Source organism: Chaetodon trifascialis, chromosome 10, assembly GCF_039877785.1.
Source record: "Chaetodon trifascialis isolate fChaTrf1 chromosome 10, fChaTrf1.hap1, whole genome shotgun sequence".
Lineage (NCBI taxonomy): Eukaryota > Metazoa > Chordata > Actinopteri > Chaetodontiformes > Chaetodontidae > Chaetodon > Chaetodon trifascialis.
In genome coordinates, this window is record NC_092065.1 from 28,311,083 (window position 1) to 28,326,574 (window position 15,492).

At 49.4% G+C, this 15,492-nt stretch overlaps 2 protein-coding genes across 5 annotated transcripts in view; one reads left to right on the forward strand and one right to left on the reverse strand.

The window, feature by feature from the left end:
• Positions 1-15,492, forward strand: part of LOC139337153 (voltage-dependent calcium channel subunit alpha-2/delta-4-like) — a 46,520-nt gene that overhangs the window by 12,484 nt on the left and 18,544 nt on the right. For 3 of the 4 annotated variants that reach the window (XM_070971596.1, XM_070971597.1, XM_070971599.1), the window contains exons 14-27: positions 57-74; positions 574-651; positions 1,285-1,365; positions 1,446-1,520; positions 1,806-1,892; positions 2,186-2,257; positions 2,926-2,987; positions 3,255-3,322; positions 3,576-3,621; positions 3,978-4,075; positions 4,194-4,284; positions 4,481-4,573; positions 4,751-4,872; positions 4,952-5,020. In XM_070971596.1, coding sequence (XP_070827697.1) covers positions 57-74; positions 574-651; positions 1,285-1,365; positions 1,446-1,520; positions 1,806-1,892; positions 2,186-2,257; positions 2,926-2,987; positions 3,255-3,322; positions 3,576-3,621; positions 3,978-4,075; positions 4,194-4,284; positions 4,481-4,573; positions 4,751-4,872; positions 4,952-5,020 — 1,060 coding nt within the window. The remainder of the gene's footprint in view (positions 1-56; positions 75-573; positions 652-1,284; positions 1,366-1,445; positions 1,521-1,805; positions 1,893-2,185; positions 2,258-2,925; positions 2,988-3,254; positions 3,323-3,575; positions 3,622-3,977; positions 4,076-4,193; positions 4,285-4,480; positions 4,574-4,750; positions 4,873-4,951; positions 5,021-15,492) is intronic. The other variant, XM_070971598.1, reaches the window with a different exon arrangement.
• Positions 5,854-15,407, reverse strand: LOC139337155 (leucine-rich repeat and transmembrane domain-containing protein 2-like). Its single transcript, XM_070971601.1, has 4 exons — positions 14,896-15,407; positions 8,717-8,856; positions 7,574-8,257; positions 5,854-7,258 (listed from the first exon to the last, which is right to left on the reverse strand). Exons 2-4 carry the CDS (start codon positions 8,760-8,762, stop codon positions 6,777-6,779), a joined length of 1,212 nt encoding a protein of 403 aa, XP_070827702.1. The 5' UTR covers positions 8,763-8,856; positions 14,896-15,407; the 3' UTR covers positions 5,854-6,776.

Consider the following 15,492-nt stretch of genomic DNA (forward strand, 5'->3'; position numbering starts at 1 on the left):
TGTTTTGGCTCATTCTCCCATGATCCTCTGGGCCTTTCCCTCCATCGCTCCGGCAGCTTCCCAACACCAAAGAGGTAAAGAAGAAGAAGAGGAAGTCGTAGTTTTAGACAAGTCGTCTGTTCTTCTTCATGTGTTCCTTCAGTGTGTGTTTATTAGTGAAGTAAACGTTTCTGCTCTTCGTTTTACTTGTTTCCGCCTCAGATTTGAGGAGTGTGTTGAGAACACGTTTCACAAACGTCTGAAGTGTTTTCTTAGTTTTCCCAAACTCTCTCTTCACATTTCATTTGCTTCATAAGACTTAACTGAACGCATGTTAACGACCTCCTCCAAATTATTTCAGGATGCTGAGAAGCACCAGTGTGTGCAGCTCTGACGCTGACCTCCAGTGCCCCCTGGAGGTCAGCGTCAGAGCTGCACACACTGTCATAAGATTACATCTGAGTTCAGATTAGAGAGAATGTGATTTGTATGTGTCGTGTTCTCCGTCATTTCAAATGACCGTCCATCTTTGAAAATCCGTCTTTGCGTTGATGAAAGTAACGACAGTTTTCTCGCTGTTTCGTCGTGTCTCAGCTCTTCACCACCAAAGCTCAGAGTCTGCTGCTGATGACCTCGGTGGCCATGCCGGTCTTCAGCAAGAAGAAGGAGACGGTCAGTGTCCGCTCAAATGAAGTACAGCGTGTACTTGTACACTGTGTACAGCCTGTCACATGAGCCCAGATGTTCTGCCAGCGGAGAGCAGCTGTTCCTGATGATAGCTTTGGTCCTTCACTGGTCCAGGTTGAAATATCAGATTCAGAGTCCAGAGGATGAATCTGAATGTCGAGCAAATGTTGAGCCGGCAGCAGGTCGAAGTTTGTCCAACACTTCATGACCTCCACTTCCATGAGTCTCACCAGCTGTGTAAAACTAGCAAACGTGCTAAATTACGTGCAAAGTGAACATATTTCAGCGAGCTAACATTAGCTTAGCATCTAGCTGTATGATGTACAATGAATGTTAAAACGTAAACTAATGTGAACAAATGTCAAAGTCAAATGTTTGTAAGAAAGTCAGTTGATTTCAGACTGAAGGAAGTTGAGTTAGCACGTTATGACGCTAGCTGCTAACATGCATGTTAACATGATAGCATGATAACAGGATTTATCTCTAGAGCTGCTGTTTTAGAGCCATCTTCAACAATCATACGCATCTTTTTGTGCCTGTTGGCTCACAGCTGAATACAGTTTAAGAAACAGAGACGAACTGTAGAAGTTCACATTTTAAGTACTCCTGTCTCTCCAGCTGTCCCACGGGATCCTGCTGGGCGTGGTCGGCTCCGACATCCCACTGATGGAGGTGATGAAGCTGGCGCCCAGATACATGGTGAGCTCAGGCACAAGGCCGAGACGACGGATTTCACAATAAAAGCTTTAAATGTTCCTAAATGTGTTCATGCTTCACAGCTGGGAGCTCACGGCTACGCCTTCCTCATCACCAACAATGGCTACATCCTGGCTCACCCTGACCTTCGACCTTTGGTGAGTCCAGTTTCATGACTGCAGGAAACAGATTCTGCAGCTCTGATTCACTGGATCTCTATTTAAAGAAGCACTGTTACAGTGTGGCAGGCGTCCTGAAGGGTACACCGAGGGGACGCCGGATTAAGTATTTATGAGGACAGTTATACAGTATTTCACTACTGACACACACACACACACACACACACACACACACACACACACACACACACAGACACACACACACACACACACACACACACACACACACACACACACAGTCACAGCGTGTCCTCTGTCCTACAGTATAAAGATGGAAAGAAACTGAAGCCAAAGCCAAACTACAACAGTGTGGATCTGTCTGAGGTGGAGTGGGAGGATACAGAGGAGAAGGTAACACACACACACACACAGAAGCACGCACAGACGCACGCACACGCATGCACACAGACACGCAAACAGAGTTACAAGACAAAATGTTTTCAAGCTTCCTACTGTACAAACTCCAGATGCCCTCGATTCAACCCTCCGTGGTTTAACCTAAACCCAGTATTAACCCAGCCCGACCTAAGCTCAACCACTGACACATACAGCAGCTGGCGTCCAGTTTGGGACGCTGCTTTTGGAAGGAGGAGGACACAGATTTGACTTTGTTTTGAACTCGTCCGTTTCCTCTGGTCCTCCAGCTGAGGACGGCCATGGTGAAGGGAGAGACGGGCAGCATCAGTCTGAACATCAGAGCGTCGGTGGATAAAGGGGTGAGTGGGTCCGTCCAGTCTTACGAGTGAACCTTTTGTTTCTGTGATGAGCAGTGTTTATCTTCAACGGACGATCCTGGACTTTAATGAAGTAGAATAAGTGTGAATAAACGCTGTCACATCTGCCTGTTTGGCGTCTGCATTGCTCTGGTTGTGCCTCACAGGAAGTGATGTCATCTAAGCTCCCGGTTCGTTTCAAGTGCAGTAAATGTTAGGACAGAGCTGCAGTTTCCCTCCAGCTCAGCAGATGGCAGTAGTGTTTTGTTAATGTTGATTCCCGGCTGTTTATTTCCAGGAAGACGAAGAACTCTTCCTGATTGGTCTTCATATGATTGGTCACAGTTTGTGTGAACGTGACTGATCTCTGTTAGCTAACCACAAAACCTGTTCAGCTGTCACATGTAGCGCACTTGTTAAAGCAGCTACCAGAGGCTAGCATTAGCATATCATCATTAGCATCAGCACTTATTAAACGGCTGGCTAGTTGGCGAGCTAACAGTTCAGGCTAACAGGTGAGTCAGTGATCTAAAGGTGAGTCACAGCCACGTTAACTCAGATCCTCCTGATGTCTCCTGGATGTTTGATTAACTGACGCTTGACTGTTGACGAACCGTTACGATGTTCTGCGTGACCGTTGATCTGATCGTGGTTCCTTTCTCCTCCAACAGAAACGTCCTCTGTACCTCACCAACGACTACTTCTACACAAACATCGATGAGACACCTTTCAGGTAAACCAGCTGTTCAGACAGCTTTAAAGGTGCTTTTAAAGACGCTAAACTGAAGTTTATCTTCTGTCTGTGAACTGAATATGGTGATTTCTGTGTGCAGTCCATCCCTCCACAAACACGACTGTCTCATGGTGTCTGTCCTCACTGTTAGTCTGTCCAGCTGGATCTGTGTGTTTCATCCACTAGAGGGCAGCATGTTACGCTACATGTTGTTTAAAGTCCAGGTCCAGTCAGGCGTCACCGTCTCACCTGTCTGTGTCTCTGCAGCTTCGGCATGGTGCTGACGAGGGGTCACGGACGGCTGATGTTCGTGGGAAACGTCTCCGTGGAGGAAGGTACGATTTCCCACAATCCCCTGCAGCACAGACTCAGGTTAAATCTATTCCTGGGAATACTCATCCAAACAACTTCCTGTTTCCTTAGAATAGCTTTTGGGTTCTTTCTTTTTTTTTTACACTTTTAGAGCAGAAATATATTTAGAACATGTTTATTCTAAAAAGTTTACGTTTCTGAAAGTTTGTTGTATTTAATGGTCATGTCGCCCAGTTTCATGAAACGACCCTGAAGTGTGTGTGTCTTCCTCTGCAGGCCTGCATGATCTCACCTCCCCAGACCTCAGCATCGCCTCCGAGTGGTACGTACACGAGCGACATTCAGGCAGAAGGTTTCATGAAGCAGTTCAACCTTTAATCAGTTAACATGCAGACGACAGAGAATGAGTCCAGTAGAGCAGCAGGTGACAAATGATGAGGTGTTAGATGAAAAGGTGAGTGGGGATTGGTCGGCAGGAGAAGCAGAAGGTGTGTCAGTGTTTCATGTGTTATCAGAGGTGATGCAGTGAAAGAGGATTAGAGCCTAGTGTGAAAAGTAAAAGTCAGGATTTATACGATTAAACTCCTCTCGTGTATCAAACCTCCGTCTGTACGATCATCTGAAAGCACTGAGCTCCCAGCAGCTGTCCGTCTGGTTCAATCAACCTGTTGTCCTCAGGACTTACTGCGAGACGGACATCGACCCCGGCCACCGGAAATACACTCAGCTTCAGGCCGCCATCCGCTACCTGCTGGGGAAGGAGCCCGACCTCGAGTGTAAGACGCTGAAACGAAGAGCCGGGACACTTTAATAATGAGTTCATGAAACTAAATCTCAACTTTAAGGAGTTCCTGATTCGTCACCTCTGTTTGACCCCGTCTGTCTGTTGCCTAGGTGACGAGGTGCTGCTGCAGCAGACGCTGTTTGACGCCGTGGTGACGGCGCCGCTGGAGGCCTACTGGAACGCCCTGATGCTGAACGACAGGTGAGAGCACGTTTACCTTTTATCATTGGATATGTGGAGCATTAAAGGGCCAGTTCACCCAGAAACACACGCATAGATAAAACAACGGTTTTCTGTCTGTCTGTCTGTCTGTGCGTGCGTGCGTGCGTGCGTGCGTGCGTGCGTGCGTGCGTGCGTGCGTGCGTGCGTGCGTGCGTGCGTGTGCGTGCGCCCGTAGGCTGGAGCCAGGTGTTGAGACGGCCTTCCTCGGCACTCGTGCCGGCCTGATGAGGATCATGAGATACGCAGGAGTGGAGAGCAGAGTGGCAAAGTAAGAGAAGAGAGGATCTGCTGAACGTGATCCAAAGACAAGCAGCAGCATGTTGGACAGACACAAGCAGTCTGCCTTCATCTGCTTTATCATCATCATCATCATCATCATCATCATCATCATCATCATTATTACTGTTGAAACACTGCAGAAGGTAAAGCTGTTTCCTCCTGACAGACGGTTTCTGACTCCGGCTGACAAAGACAACCTGTTCACCATCGATCACTTCCCTCTGTGGTACCGCCTGGCCGTGGAAAACACTCCCGGGAGCTTCTACTACTTCCCCATCAACGACAAAGGTCCGTCTTCAGCCCGTGAACTTCGTGCCTCTCACGTCTCTGCAATCAGCTGATTCTGAGTGAACTCTTGTGTCCACAGGAGTGAAGTTCATGGTGGCCACGACTGCAGTGACGGTGTCGTCCGGAGGGAAGACGGCCATGGCTGGAGGTGAGTCAAAACACTCGACACTCAAGCTGGGACGCCTTTGAAAATGGGACAGTGGAATGTCTCCGCGTCTCATCTGTGGGACATCTTGGCTGTTTATGATCACTGCTGGGTGGTGCATAGAGGATCACAAAGCCTGAGAAGTGATGGTTGTTTGGAGATGGCTGTTTCAGTCAGAACCAGCAGACCTGAGCAGGAAGTCACTTTTATTTAGTCAGTCCATTCGCCCTCGGTAGTTTCCTACAAACTTTCATCTGTGAGTGTGAAACAGGTATTTTATTGCATCCTCAGTGATATTAAAAAGTCTGAACTGTGTGAGCCCTGCACAAACCTGAGCACATATGTAAAGCTGGACTCGAGCAGCCTGTCAGGAGGAGCTACAGGAGACGTTTCCTTTATTACACAAATGTTTGTTGAATAGTCGAGTAACTCGTAGATTCAGAGGTCAAGGACTCAGTGATTAGATCATTTCAGAGTGATTTCTGACACACAGCAGATGATCTGGTTTGCTAATGAAGCCCCTGAGTTTCAGTGCGTGGATGCTGATCCCTGCAGAGACTGTGACGTTACTGTGGCGGGTGGAGGTTATCGGTCGTCCTCAGATCTGCCTGTCAGGGCAGAGTTTCAGCAGGACGCGACATGCCGCTGAGAAAAAGACCATCGTGCTGTTTGCCTCGCCCTGCGCTTCATCTGACTCTTTTTAATGGTTTGATGAATGTGCTGTTCTGGCTCTTGGTGGATCATCTGGTTTGGGATTTGGGACCAGCTGGTCGTCACGCCAGCTGTGCTGAGTCACTGTTCTGTGGTGTTTTTAGGAAGAAAAAAAAATCCACTTTAGATAAATATAGAGTTTATTATCTTCAGCATGATTAACAGTCCTTGAGTTGAGTTTCATGTGCTTATCAGACAATATGGACAAAATAAGTGGAAACAGATGGACGGTTCAGTTTATGTGGGCTGACAGCCTCACACACTTTCAGTCAGTATCTCACACTTTGCTACGCGGGGAGTAACTGTATGTTTGTCACAGAGCTCGAGGGTTTATTTGTGCTGGACTGAAAGCCGTTGTAGCTCAAAGCTTGCCCTCTAGGTGGCAGCACAGCTCTAGTGTTGTTTGAATGCAGTTTACCTCAGTGATGACGCTTAAAGCAGCATTTCCCTGACAGCAGCAGGACTCTGACGTGGTTTAAAGTGTGTGTTATTTAACGGCTTCACCTAACAGACGTACCAGGAGGAACTACTTCTCAAAGTGTTAAAGATGAAATGATCAAGAAAAAGGCGAGAGAGTTTGTGCAGCAAACAGCAGGAGAAACATCACTTTTCACAGATTCACACACATTTGTACTTTTGTACTTTTGGAGCTTGTGCTTGTTGGGCTCAGATACAAACACAGAGAGCTCGAACGAAAAGGGAGCGTCGTACTCCTAAAGAAGAAACAAACACAAATGAAGGGAAGTCAAGGTGCAGAAGTGCCAAACAGCAGCTTCAGAGGAGTTTCAAAGCTGGCTGAGAGATGCAGCGCAGGGAATAACAATTCACAGAGCATCCATACATTAGAGGAAGTGCTGCAGCATTCCACTTTCACTGAATCTAGTCCGGCCTATTAGCTGCACGATCAGTCCCCACCCAGAGATGTTCAGCGCGATCACAGAGCTGCAGGGCTTCTCTCTCCAGACGTTGTCTCATCAGTGATGAGAGCTGAGGAGCAGAAGCAGCCAGAGCGTCCTGGAAGGCTCTGAAATCAGTAATAAGCAGTAGGTCAGAAGCTGCTGATTCGATACCCGTGGACAATGCCGCAGGTCTCTTTGGGCGGCGTCTCTTCAGGCGAGTTGGGAGAGGACATTTGTCCGTCCTCCTGGTCGGTCTCGGCTCCAGACTCGGCCATCAGAGGCTGGCCGCGGTTCTTCATCTCCCTCTGGTACCGCGCCATCAGCGAGGCGTAGACGCAGCCGTAAGTGGCCGCAACCACCATCATGACGCACACCGTGCCACAAATCACACCCGCAACGATCTGCGTGCCGTGCGCTCGGCGGACGCTGACGGGCCGGTAGCGCTGGCGGACGCATTCGTCCGTGCTGCTGACCCGGCCGGGCGGGCAGGGAGGCCGGGTGGCGTAACCTGACGCTCCTTCCTTGGTCGGGCTCTGCAGGCAGTAGCTGAACATCTCTGCTGGTACGCTGCGGATGTCCCTGCCCTTCAAATCCACCGGGAGACTGCACTGCATCGCGTCTACCTGCCCATCTATAAAACAGACAGAGAGGGGACACAAAAACAGATCAGGGAGAGGAAAGATGAGGTAGAGGCAAGGGGGAGGACAGAAACAGGGAGAGACGGGGGAGGATTGAGAGAGATGGAGGTCATTATATTCTTAGATGTCTTTGCTCAGCATACATCCATCCTGCGGAGCGGAGATTAATTGCTTCGATTAGACAGCTTTTGAAGTACTGACTGAAAATACAAAGTGATTCGCTCCGGTAAGGTCTTAAAGCCGGCTGCCAAAACTATCAACTCCCCAGTATTTGAGATTTGGAGAGGCCAGCTAACAGCTCTGCTCACCCCTGTAAATCAACCACTCCATCCAGTGCTTGAAGTCCCTCAGCTTGCAGTCACACTCCCAGGGATTTCCTGCCAGCTGGAGCTGCTGTAGTCCCACCAGGGGCTCGAAGGTGACTCTGTCCAGGGCCACCAGCCGGTTGCTGGCCAGGGACAGCCAGGCTAGTCTTGGAAGCGCATCCAGCAGGCCCTTGGGCAGCCACAGGAGGCCATTGGAGGACAGGTCGAGGCCTCGCAGTCGCCACAGCCCCTTGAAAGCCTCCTTGCTCAGGCCAATACTCCCTTGACTTCCGTTCAAGCCCTGGAGGACCTCTGTGTTGTTGTAGGGGTCAGAGGTTGCCAGGCGCACCCCGAGGTAGTTAGCAGAGAGGTTGAGCCAGTGCAAGCCGCCAAGGCTTGAGAAAGCTCCGGGCTGCAGGGTGGAAAACTGGTTCTGGGAAAGATCCAGGAGCTCCAGGCTGCTCAGGTTGGACAGCTCAGTTGTGTCCAAAGAGGAGAGGTTGTTCTGGGGTAGGCGGAGGATCAGAGAGTCCTGGTCCAGAAGTGCTAGGATGGGCGTCAGAGAGAGAAGGCCAGCAGCAGAGCAGTCAGTGGTGTTACCGTAGCAGCTGCAGACACCTGGACAGCCGTGGACCGAGCCCAGCACGTCCAGTAGAACCAACACCAGACTGGACAGGGCTGCACAGACTGAAAGACATGAGGGACAAACAGGACAACATTATGGACTGCCAGACCTCAGCACTGTACAAAGACATTTTAATCAGCTTCACCTGGCACTGACTCCTGACCACTGACCGCTGATACCACCTCTGGTCTGCAGACCTTCTGTTTGCCTGAACGTGACTTTTCATTGAAGTTGGTAGAAACACAAAGTTACAAGATACAGAGCTGGAATTTGAATGTTCTGTTTCTGAGAAAATCCATTTTCAACGGCCAAATTTCTCCTTCAGATCTCCCTAAAAATCTTGTTCTCTGAAGTTTTGATGAGATTTTTCTACAAACTGTATTGAGACCAACAACTGAACTGAAGGTGAAGCAAAGCAGAGCGAAACCTTCAGAAAACGCTCTGCTTCAACACCTTCACACCTGTTGCAGCTCTCAGCTAAAAGCAGCAGCATCGAGCATGAAGCGTCCGTCCAGACTCACCCAGACTCTCCAGGTGACGGCGTCCATACTGGTCCGGGTTCTTCATGTCTGTCACATCGACTCCGCTGCAGATTTAAGCTCTCATCCGGCTGTCTTCACCGTTTGCTGGTTCATACCAACATTCAGCTGAGGAGGACGTCCTGGAGAACAGAAAATGGAGACAGAGGAGACGTTATTGACTTTACAACCATCAGTATTTAGATACATATTCAACAAACGGCGACTCTTTAGTGCAGCAGATGGCTCTGAACATCACGATGCCCGTCAGCCTCAGTTTCAGACACTCATAGCAAGTGCTCGCCCGACACAGCAGAAAAGAAAAGTCCTTCACCTGGAGACCAGGGTTCATGTCGCTGCAGCGTCGCTGTTTGATGACCAGGGATGAGCAGGTATCTCTGATTGACAAACGATGCGATGGAGATGTGCTGACGTTTTGTCCCCTCACTCTCTGATTTACCGTTTCGCCTCAGTAAAGACCTCAGTCAGAGGAGCAGAATCTGACCGTTCACTCATTTAAACCGCTAAATGTTTTACCAGCTTTCTACAAATGTGATCCTCAGCTCGCTGTCAGCGGAGAACGTTTGGATGTTTCCAATCAGCTTTTACGTCCGCAGGCTTGTACTTTTGACTCTGCGTTAAAGACAAAACAGACTCGGTTTTGTTTGTACTGGTGATTATAAGCAGGAGAGTTTCATGTTGGTCCAGGCCCTGAAGTGCTCAGCTGTCAGTCAGCGAACACTGGAAGGAGAAAATGGACGGACGGCTGAAGTGACTCCTTCCACTTGTTGTTTGGTCTGTTTCTCATCGTGCTCTGTTTTCTATCTATGAAGCACGTTGTAAGCCTGTGTTTTAAAGAGTGCGACATACATACGGCTTTGCCTCCTTCACTCCTGCGCTGAGCGATAATCCTCGTGAGCTTGCTGTAGATTTACTTTGCTCTCTTTCAGTCTCGACGTTCATTCGTCTCGTTGTTAGCAAAGGAAAAATTGCTCGTGTGCACTTCCCGCTTTGTGCATCGTGCTCCGCAGACTCAAACTGAGGATTTTCTTGACATGAACCTGTTTGTCAAACCTCTCAGCCACCACGAAGAGCACAACTCGCTGTACGAGATTAAGTGGAGTATTTCATGTGCGCTGATTAAAAAGCACCAACAGCTTAGTCTCAGGCAGAGCCGATGCTGAGCGCCACAGGCCGGAGATGTGCTGCGATTCACAGCCTGTCGCTCGTCCTCAATCCTCTTCATTCTCTGCCTCTCGCTCCTCACAGAACACACAAGGAGCTTCATGATGAAGTGAAATAATCCTCTGCGTTTTCATCCAACAACACCAACACCGGAGGAAAAGTCAATGCCAACTTGAGTCTTCTGAACAAACGCCCACTCGCAGCTCCTGCACGCTGCAGAATCAGCATTGTTTCACACATACAATCAAGGAAAACGCTGGCACTTTTTTGATGATCGTTCATTTTTAATTCACTCATTCTCCTCCGGGTATCTCAGGCAGTTTGGGAGCTCAGATATGCAGGGGAGGAAGTGTGCATGAGAGATAAGCTGCAGAGGAAAAGAGAAGTGGCGTCACTCCATCAGCTGTCTGCGGCTGCTGTAACGAGCTGGAGAAACGCTGCCTCAAGGTCTCTCCTTTGTCGCAGGTCCTTCTTTTGTGAAGTTGGCACAAAGATACGAGTCGCTGTGCTGTGGTCTGCGTGACGCAGGAAGATGCCTTCAGGCCACAACTGACATTACAGAACAGAGGAAGTACAGTGCAGAGAGAGGAGACGGGCGAAGAGGCGAACGTGACACAGATGTGACACCGAATATTTGACGTCACCTCACGTCATCGAGTGGAGCCTTGGCTCCCAGGTGAGCATCACAAGCAGATCTGCAGATGTGATGCAGGACGAAGTAGAGTCAATCTGCAGGTTCACACTTTTCTCACCACAAAACGAGTGCGATGGTTGTTTATAAGCCTTTAACGACCTATGTTTCCATTTCCTGACGACAACGACGACACTACAACAGAACCTCCAGGTGAACCACGGATATGAAACACTGTTTGCATCAGTCTTCTACCTACAGGACTCCTTGTTATCGTTGCTAAATACAGACCTGAACATGCACTCAGGGTTTGTGAGGCTCTTCTCTTTCGGCCTGTTGGCAGAGTCGAGGTCGGTTCAACAGATCAGCCTGTTTGATGTGCTGGACCACAGAAGCGGTTGTTGAGACCTGGTCGAGTATCAGGCTTCTCCTCAAACCTCTGCATCCACGACACCTTTGTCTGCAGAGACGTTTGTCTCTAGGCTACATTTCATGACTGAATTCCAACATGTCGTGAGGACCTGCATCAAACGGAAACGTGATGTTGGCTAACTCTTGATAGCCCTCAGCTAAATACTGACCTGCCATCCAGAACTTGGCAGCTGAGAAATGAACTCAAAAACTTCATTTGACAAATTAATATTTCAGTTTGGAGCTTTTAGAGATGTCTGTGATCCTCTTTGTATATCAGTGCCATGTTTGTTGTGTGTCTTATTAAACGAGGTCATATATAACAGACGCCTGAAACAGCTCTCCTGTCTTTAAAGCTTGAGGACGTGTTGGCTGGGTTCAGGTCCTCCATCGTTTATATCGTACAAGAAGGACTCCGATGGCACGTCGACTGACAGCTGTCAGTCACATTAGTTCTACTACAGAAGTCTGTAAGAGGATGAGCAGACCCTGGAATATCTTATGGAGAGGGTGACCTCTGACCCCGCTCGCTGTCTGATGGCTGTACCAACAGATGGACGGTGAATCATGTTACACATTCTGGAAACAGGCAGAAGGATTTACAGAAAACTTGATCTGGCCTTACATAAATCCTGCAGATGGAGCCGAATGATGCGAACACAAAGTCCACTGCGACGTCTCCGTCTAAAGACTTGAAGACACTCCGCGCTCTCGCCGCCGCAAGCCGAGCACCAAACACGGGGCTGGTGTGTCACCTCGCGTTTATCAGGAGCTCCTCACCAGCTCACCGTTAGCCCGAGCGTTCGCTCCTCTCTGCGTTACTGGCGTCTCTTTGTTTGGACTCGTGTCTTTAAAGGACCTCACAGAGCGCTGCCGCCGCGTGCCGATCGAGGACGTCACATTGGCCTAAACTCAAACTCCATCAGCACTCGACTCGAGTCTTTTGTTTATGTCGTATTCTGTGGCGTGTTTATTTTATGGTAATTTATAAAGTGAAAAATTTTAGGACTTTACATTTTAACTTTTAGGAAAGTAGAATTTGAAGATGGCGGAGGATCATCTGACTGCTCACTGGGTCTACGTCTGGTTAAAGGTCTTTGTTACTGGTGCTGTTCTGATGCCTGATGGCCGTGACATTTGTTGCTCCGGTTGACCTCAGTGTCTGTCCCTCTGTCCTCTCCTGTTGGAGTTTAATATCCAGCTCTGCTCATCAAACAGTCCTTTCTCTCCATATTCGCCCCCCCAGCAGCCCCTGAAGCAGCTTGTCAAAAGCACCATCAGCCAGATTAGACACCACCCACACCGCAGATTAAAACCCCATCCCTGAGCGGTGCCGACGCCTGTTCGAGAGTCCAGATGGTGTCAGAACAACTGGTCCAACAACCCCCCCCCCCCGCCCGCCTCCATGCTCGCTCTCTGTTTTCTGTTTTTACTGTTGCGTCATCATCGCACATCTGCTGCCGACACTTTCATTCAAAGCGCGTCCACAGGACCTGCAGTAAACACGCAGGACGCGCCTCACAACAGGCGAAGCTACGACAAGCAGACGACAGCACGACACTTACTGGCGGCCATTGTTGGTCCAGCTCTGACCAGCTGTCTTGTTTCTGGCTGCTCTGTGGAACTGAACAGACGGCACATTTCATCCCTGATCAGCCTGATCGACTGCGTGCTCATTCGCTGTCCCAGCTGTCCGTCATTGTTACCACATCTGCTTTTCCTCTTGTGCTCGCTAACAGACCGCCAAACCCAGAGGAGACGTTCTGCTGAGCTAAACGCTACGTTAGCAGCCTGAAACCAAACAGTGTTGGAGGGATTGAGGCCCATTTTCCTTTGTGGATTTTCTGTTGATGCTGTTTTTTGTTTGTTTATCGTGGCTGACGACATGTCTGGTCAGTGAATGCATCATAACCGCTAGCTGCCAAGATGGCACTGAATGGGAAACCCCCACGTTGTCCTTCATTTTATGCTTTTTCCTTCAATAAGTTTGAGTCTCAGCGTCTGATTTTACTCCTTCAGCTCAGCTCCACCTGTGTTTGATCAGCTGACTGACCAGCACCCCCCAGAGACATCCCAGCTGTGTTTTATAACTCTTTTCATGGTTCTCCAGGCGGTCCAGGGATTCAAACCGGCAGCCCTCTGACCCTAAGTTCAGCTCTCAGTTCTGCTGTGGAGAAGTGGAGGGTTATTATCTTGATTTAAAACTCTGCTGTTTGGATCCTGTCACTGAAGTCCTGCCGATGTGATGTTCCCTGCTTCATCTGCGGTGCATCGCTCCAGTTTTCTGGGCTCTAGCGTGGCGTCCCGCTGGCTGCCTAATGGCCTCTGACAGGCAGCCCTCCCCACCCCCACCCCACCCCCCGCGGCTGCACTTTTCCTCCAAACAGCCTGAGAACGAGGCGGCTGAGCGTTCGGTCCAAAAGGCCGAGAGCGCAAACACACTGCAGCATCCACGCCGAGGCAGGACGAGCGAGAGAGCAAGTAAACAGCAAGCGTAACACACACACGCACACACACGCTGACTGCATGCCAGAACACACACACAAGCCCACTCCCACATGCTTTTAGACTCTCTCTCTATTAAAAGCACAGATATGGACATGCACACAACATGGCCAAAAGTATGCGGACAGCAGAAGGTTCCTCCCTCGTCTTGCAGCTCTGGGCATCGATGGTGGTTCCAGTCTCTCCTGCAGACGTTGAACCTGCTGCAGAGATTTGACAACAGAGCATCAGCCAAGTGTGTGATCAGCTCTGCCTCACAGTTGGTGTACCAGTTCATCCTGAAGGTGTTAGGTGGGGTGGAGGTGAGGCCTCTGTGCAGGCCAATCAGGTTCTTCCACATCAAAGTGGAGAACCATTTCTTTATGTAAGTTTGTGTGTGGGAGCAAACAGGAAACAGAAACAGGAAAACACCAGCTGTCGACGGACTGTTTAAAGTACTGTTGTTACTTCAGACCCTTCGATGATTGAGCCTGTAACACCAGGTGAGGCAGAATGAGGGAGCAGGTAAGATGGAGAAGAGAGCAGACTCAGCCTGAAAATCTGAATCAGGACCAGGTCCACGTCACTCCCTGCCTCGCCTCTAAGCCCCTCCTCCCTGCGGCGTCTGCCTGACAACCAGGAACGTTAGCCTTAGCATCGGAAACAAGCTAACTCTGCCCAGCCGCTACATCACAGTTGCTAACATAGCGTATTAGCTTGCATGGTTATTTATTGTCTTAGCCGTATATGCGGTTGTTGGCAGCAGTGGTATGGGCAGTTTCTGCTTTGTGATTGGCTGTTGTGATTGACAGATGTCAGACACTCCCTCAGACACTCCTCTGGCTCTGATTGGTTGTTTTGTGTCAGGCACAGTGGATTCCTGCAAATCGCAGTAGGAGCAGTAGGTGGGACATTGACACAATGACAAAAATGTACTATTATACAAGTTACAGACCCACACTGGTGCATCGCTGGTGATGCATTTTTATCTGGTTTGAAGGTGAGAGCAAGCATAGCAGCACCTAGCGATAGGGCGGAAACTATGGCGTCATAAGCGTGCCGCCAGTGTTTGTGTAATTACTGTCATTGCCAGAAGGGGGAGACAAACGTTCTGCTCTGCAGGTTTGATCGTTAAAAGTCTTTTTAAAGAACTTTGGTCAGAAGAGGACAGATATTTGAAGACGTTATCTTAAGCTCTCGGAAACAGAGATTGACCTTTTGTAAACCAACTCGTAAACAGATTAATCGTGACCAAGGAAAGAAATCATGAGCTGAAAGCTTTAAGATTTCTCTGAGGAAAAACAGAACAAAAGTACACTGAAGTGTGAGCACAGGAGTGTCCACTTATTTCTGGCCATATGTGTACACACACACATACAGGACACACACTCTTCTTCACTTTCAAAGGCACTTTACTGTACATTCAGTATCTACACACACACACACACACACACACACACACGCCACTCACCATCTGCTCTGCTGCTTCAGCCTCCAAACAGAGGAAGAAGAAGAAACTGTTCTTCTTCTCCTTCATCTGCAGTGATCAGACGAGAAGCTGGAAATCTGAGCCGGACACGGGCCGAAGCTCCTCTCCTAAAAGCACAATCTGGATTTGTTTTTCGGATCTGAGTCCAGGAACCAGACTTGTCTTCAAGGACAGAAACTGGTCTCTTCTGAAAAAGCCAGCAGCTTGATTCCCCGTTAAAACCAGAGCATGAGAGCGTCCTCGAACCAGAAACAGGAGCTGGACTGGAGTCTCATCCCAGATCAAATACCGCTCGTCATCATCGTCCTCCTCCTCTTCATCACATCGCCGCTCTCTCAGCTCTGATCGTCTCAGAGCTCCGTCCAACACAGGCGCAGCCCGCCGACTGAGGACGAGTGAGCCTGTGTGTGTGTTTTACAGGGGGGGGGGGGGGGGGGGGGGGGGGGGCGGCCACATGCCACTGCTGAGCTGCCGCTAATGGTGTCTGTGTGTGTGTGTGTGTGTGTGTGTGTGTGTGTGTGCGCGCGCACAGCAGTACTCAGTGTGTACTGTGTCCTCTGCATTAAAGCAGAGTTTGAC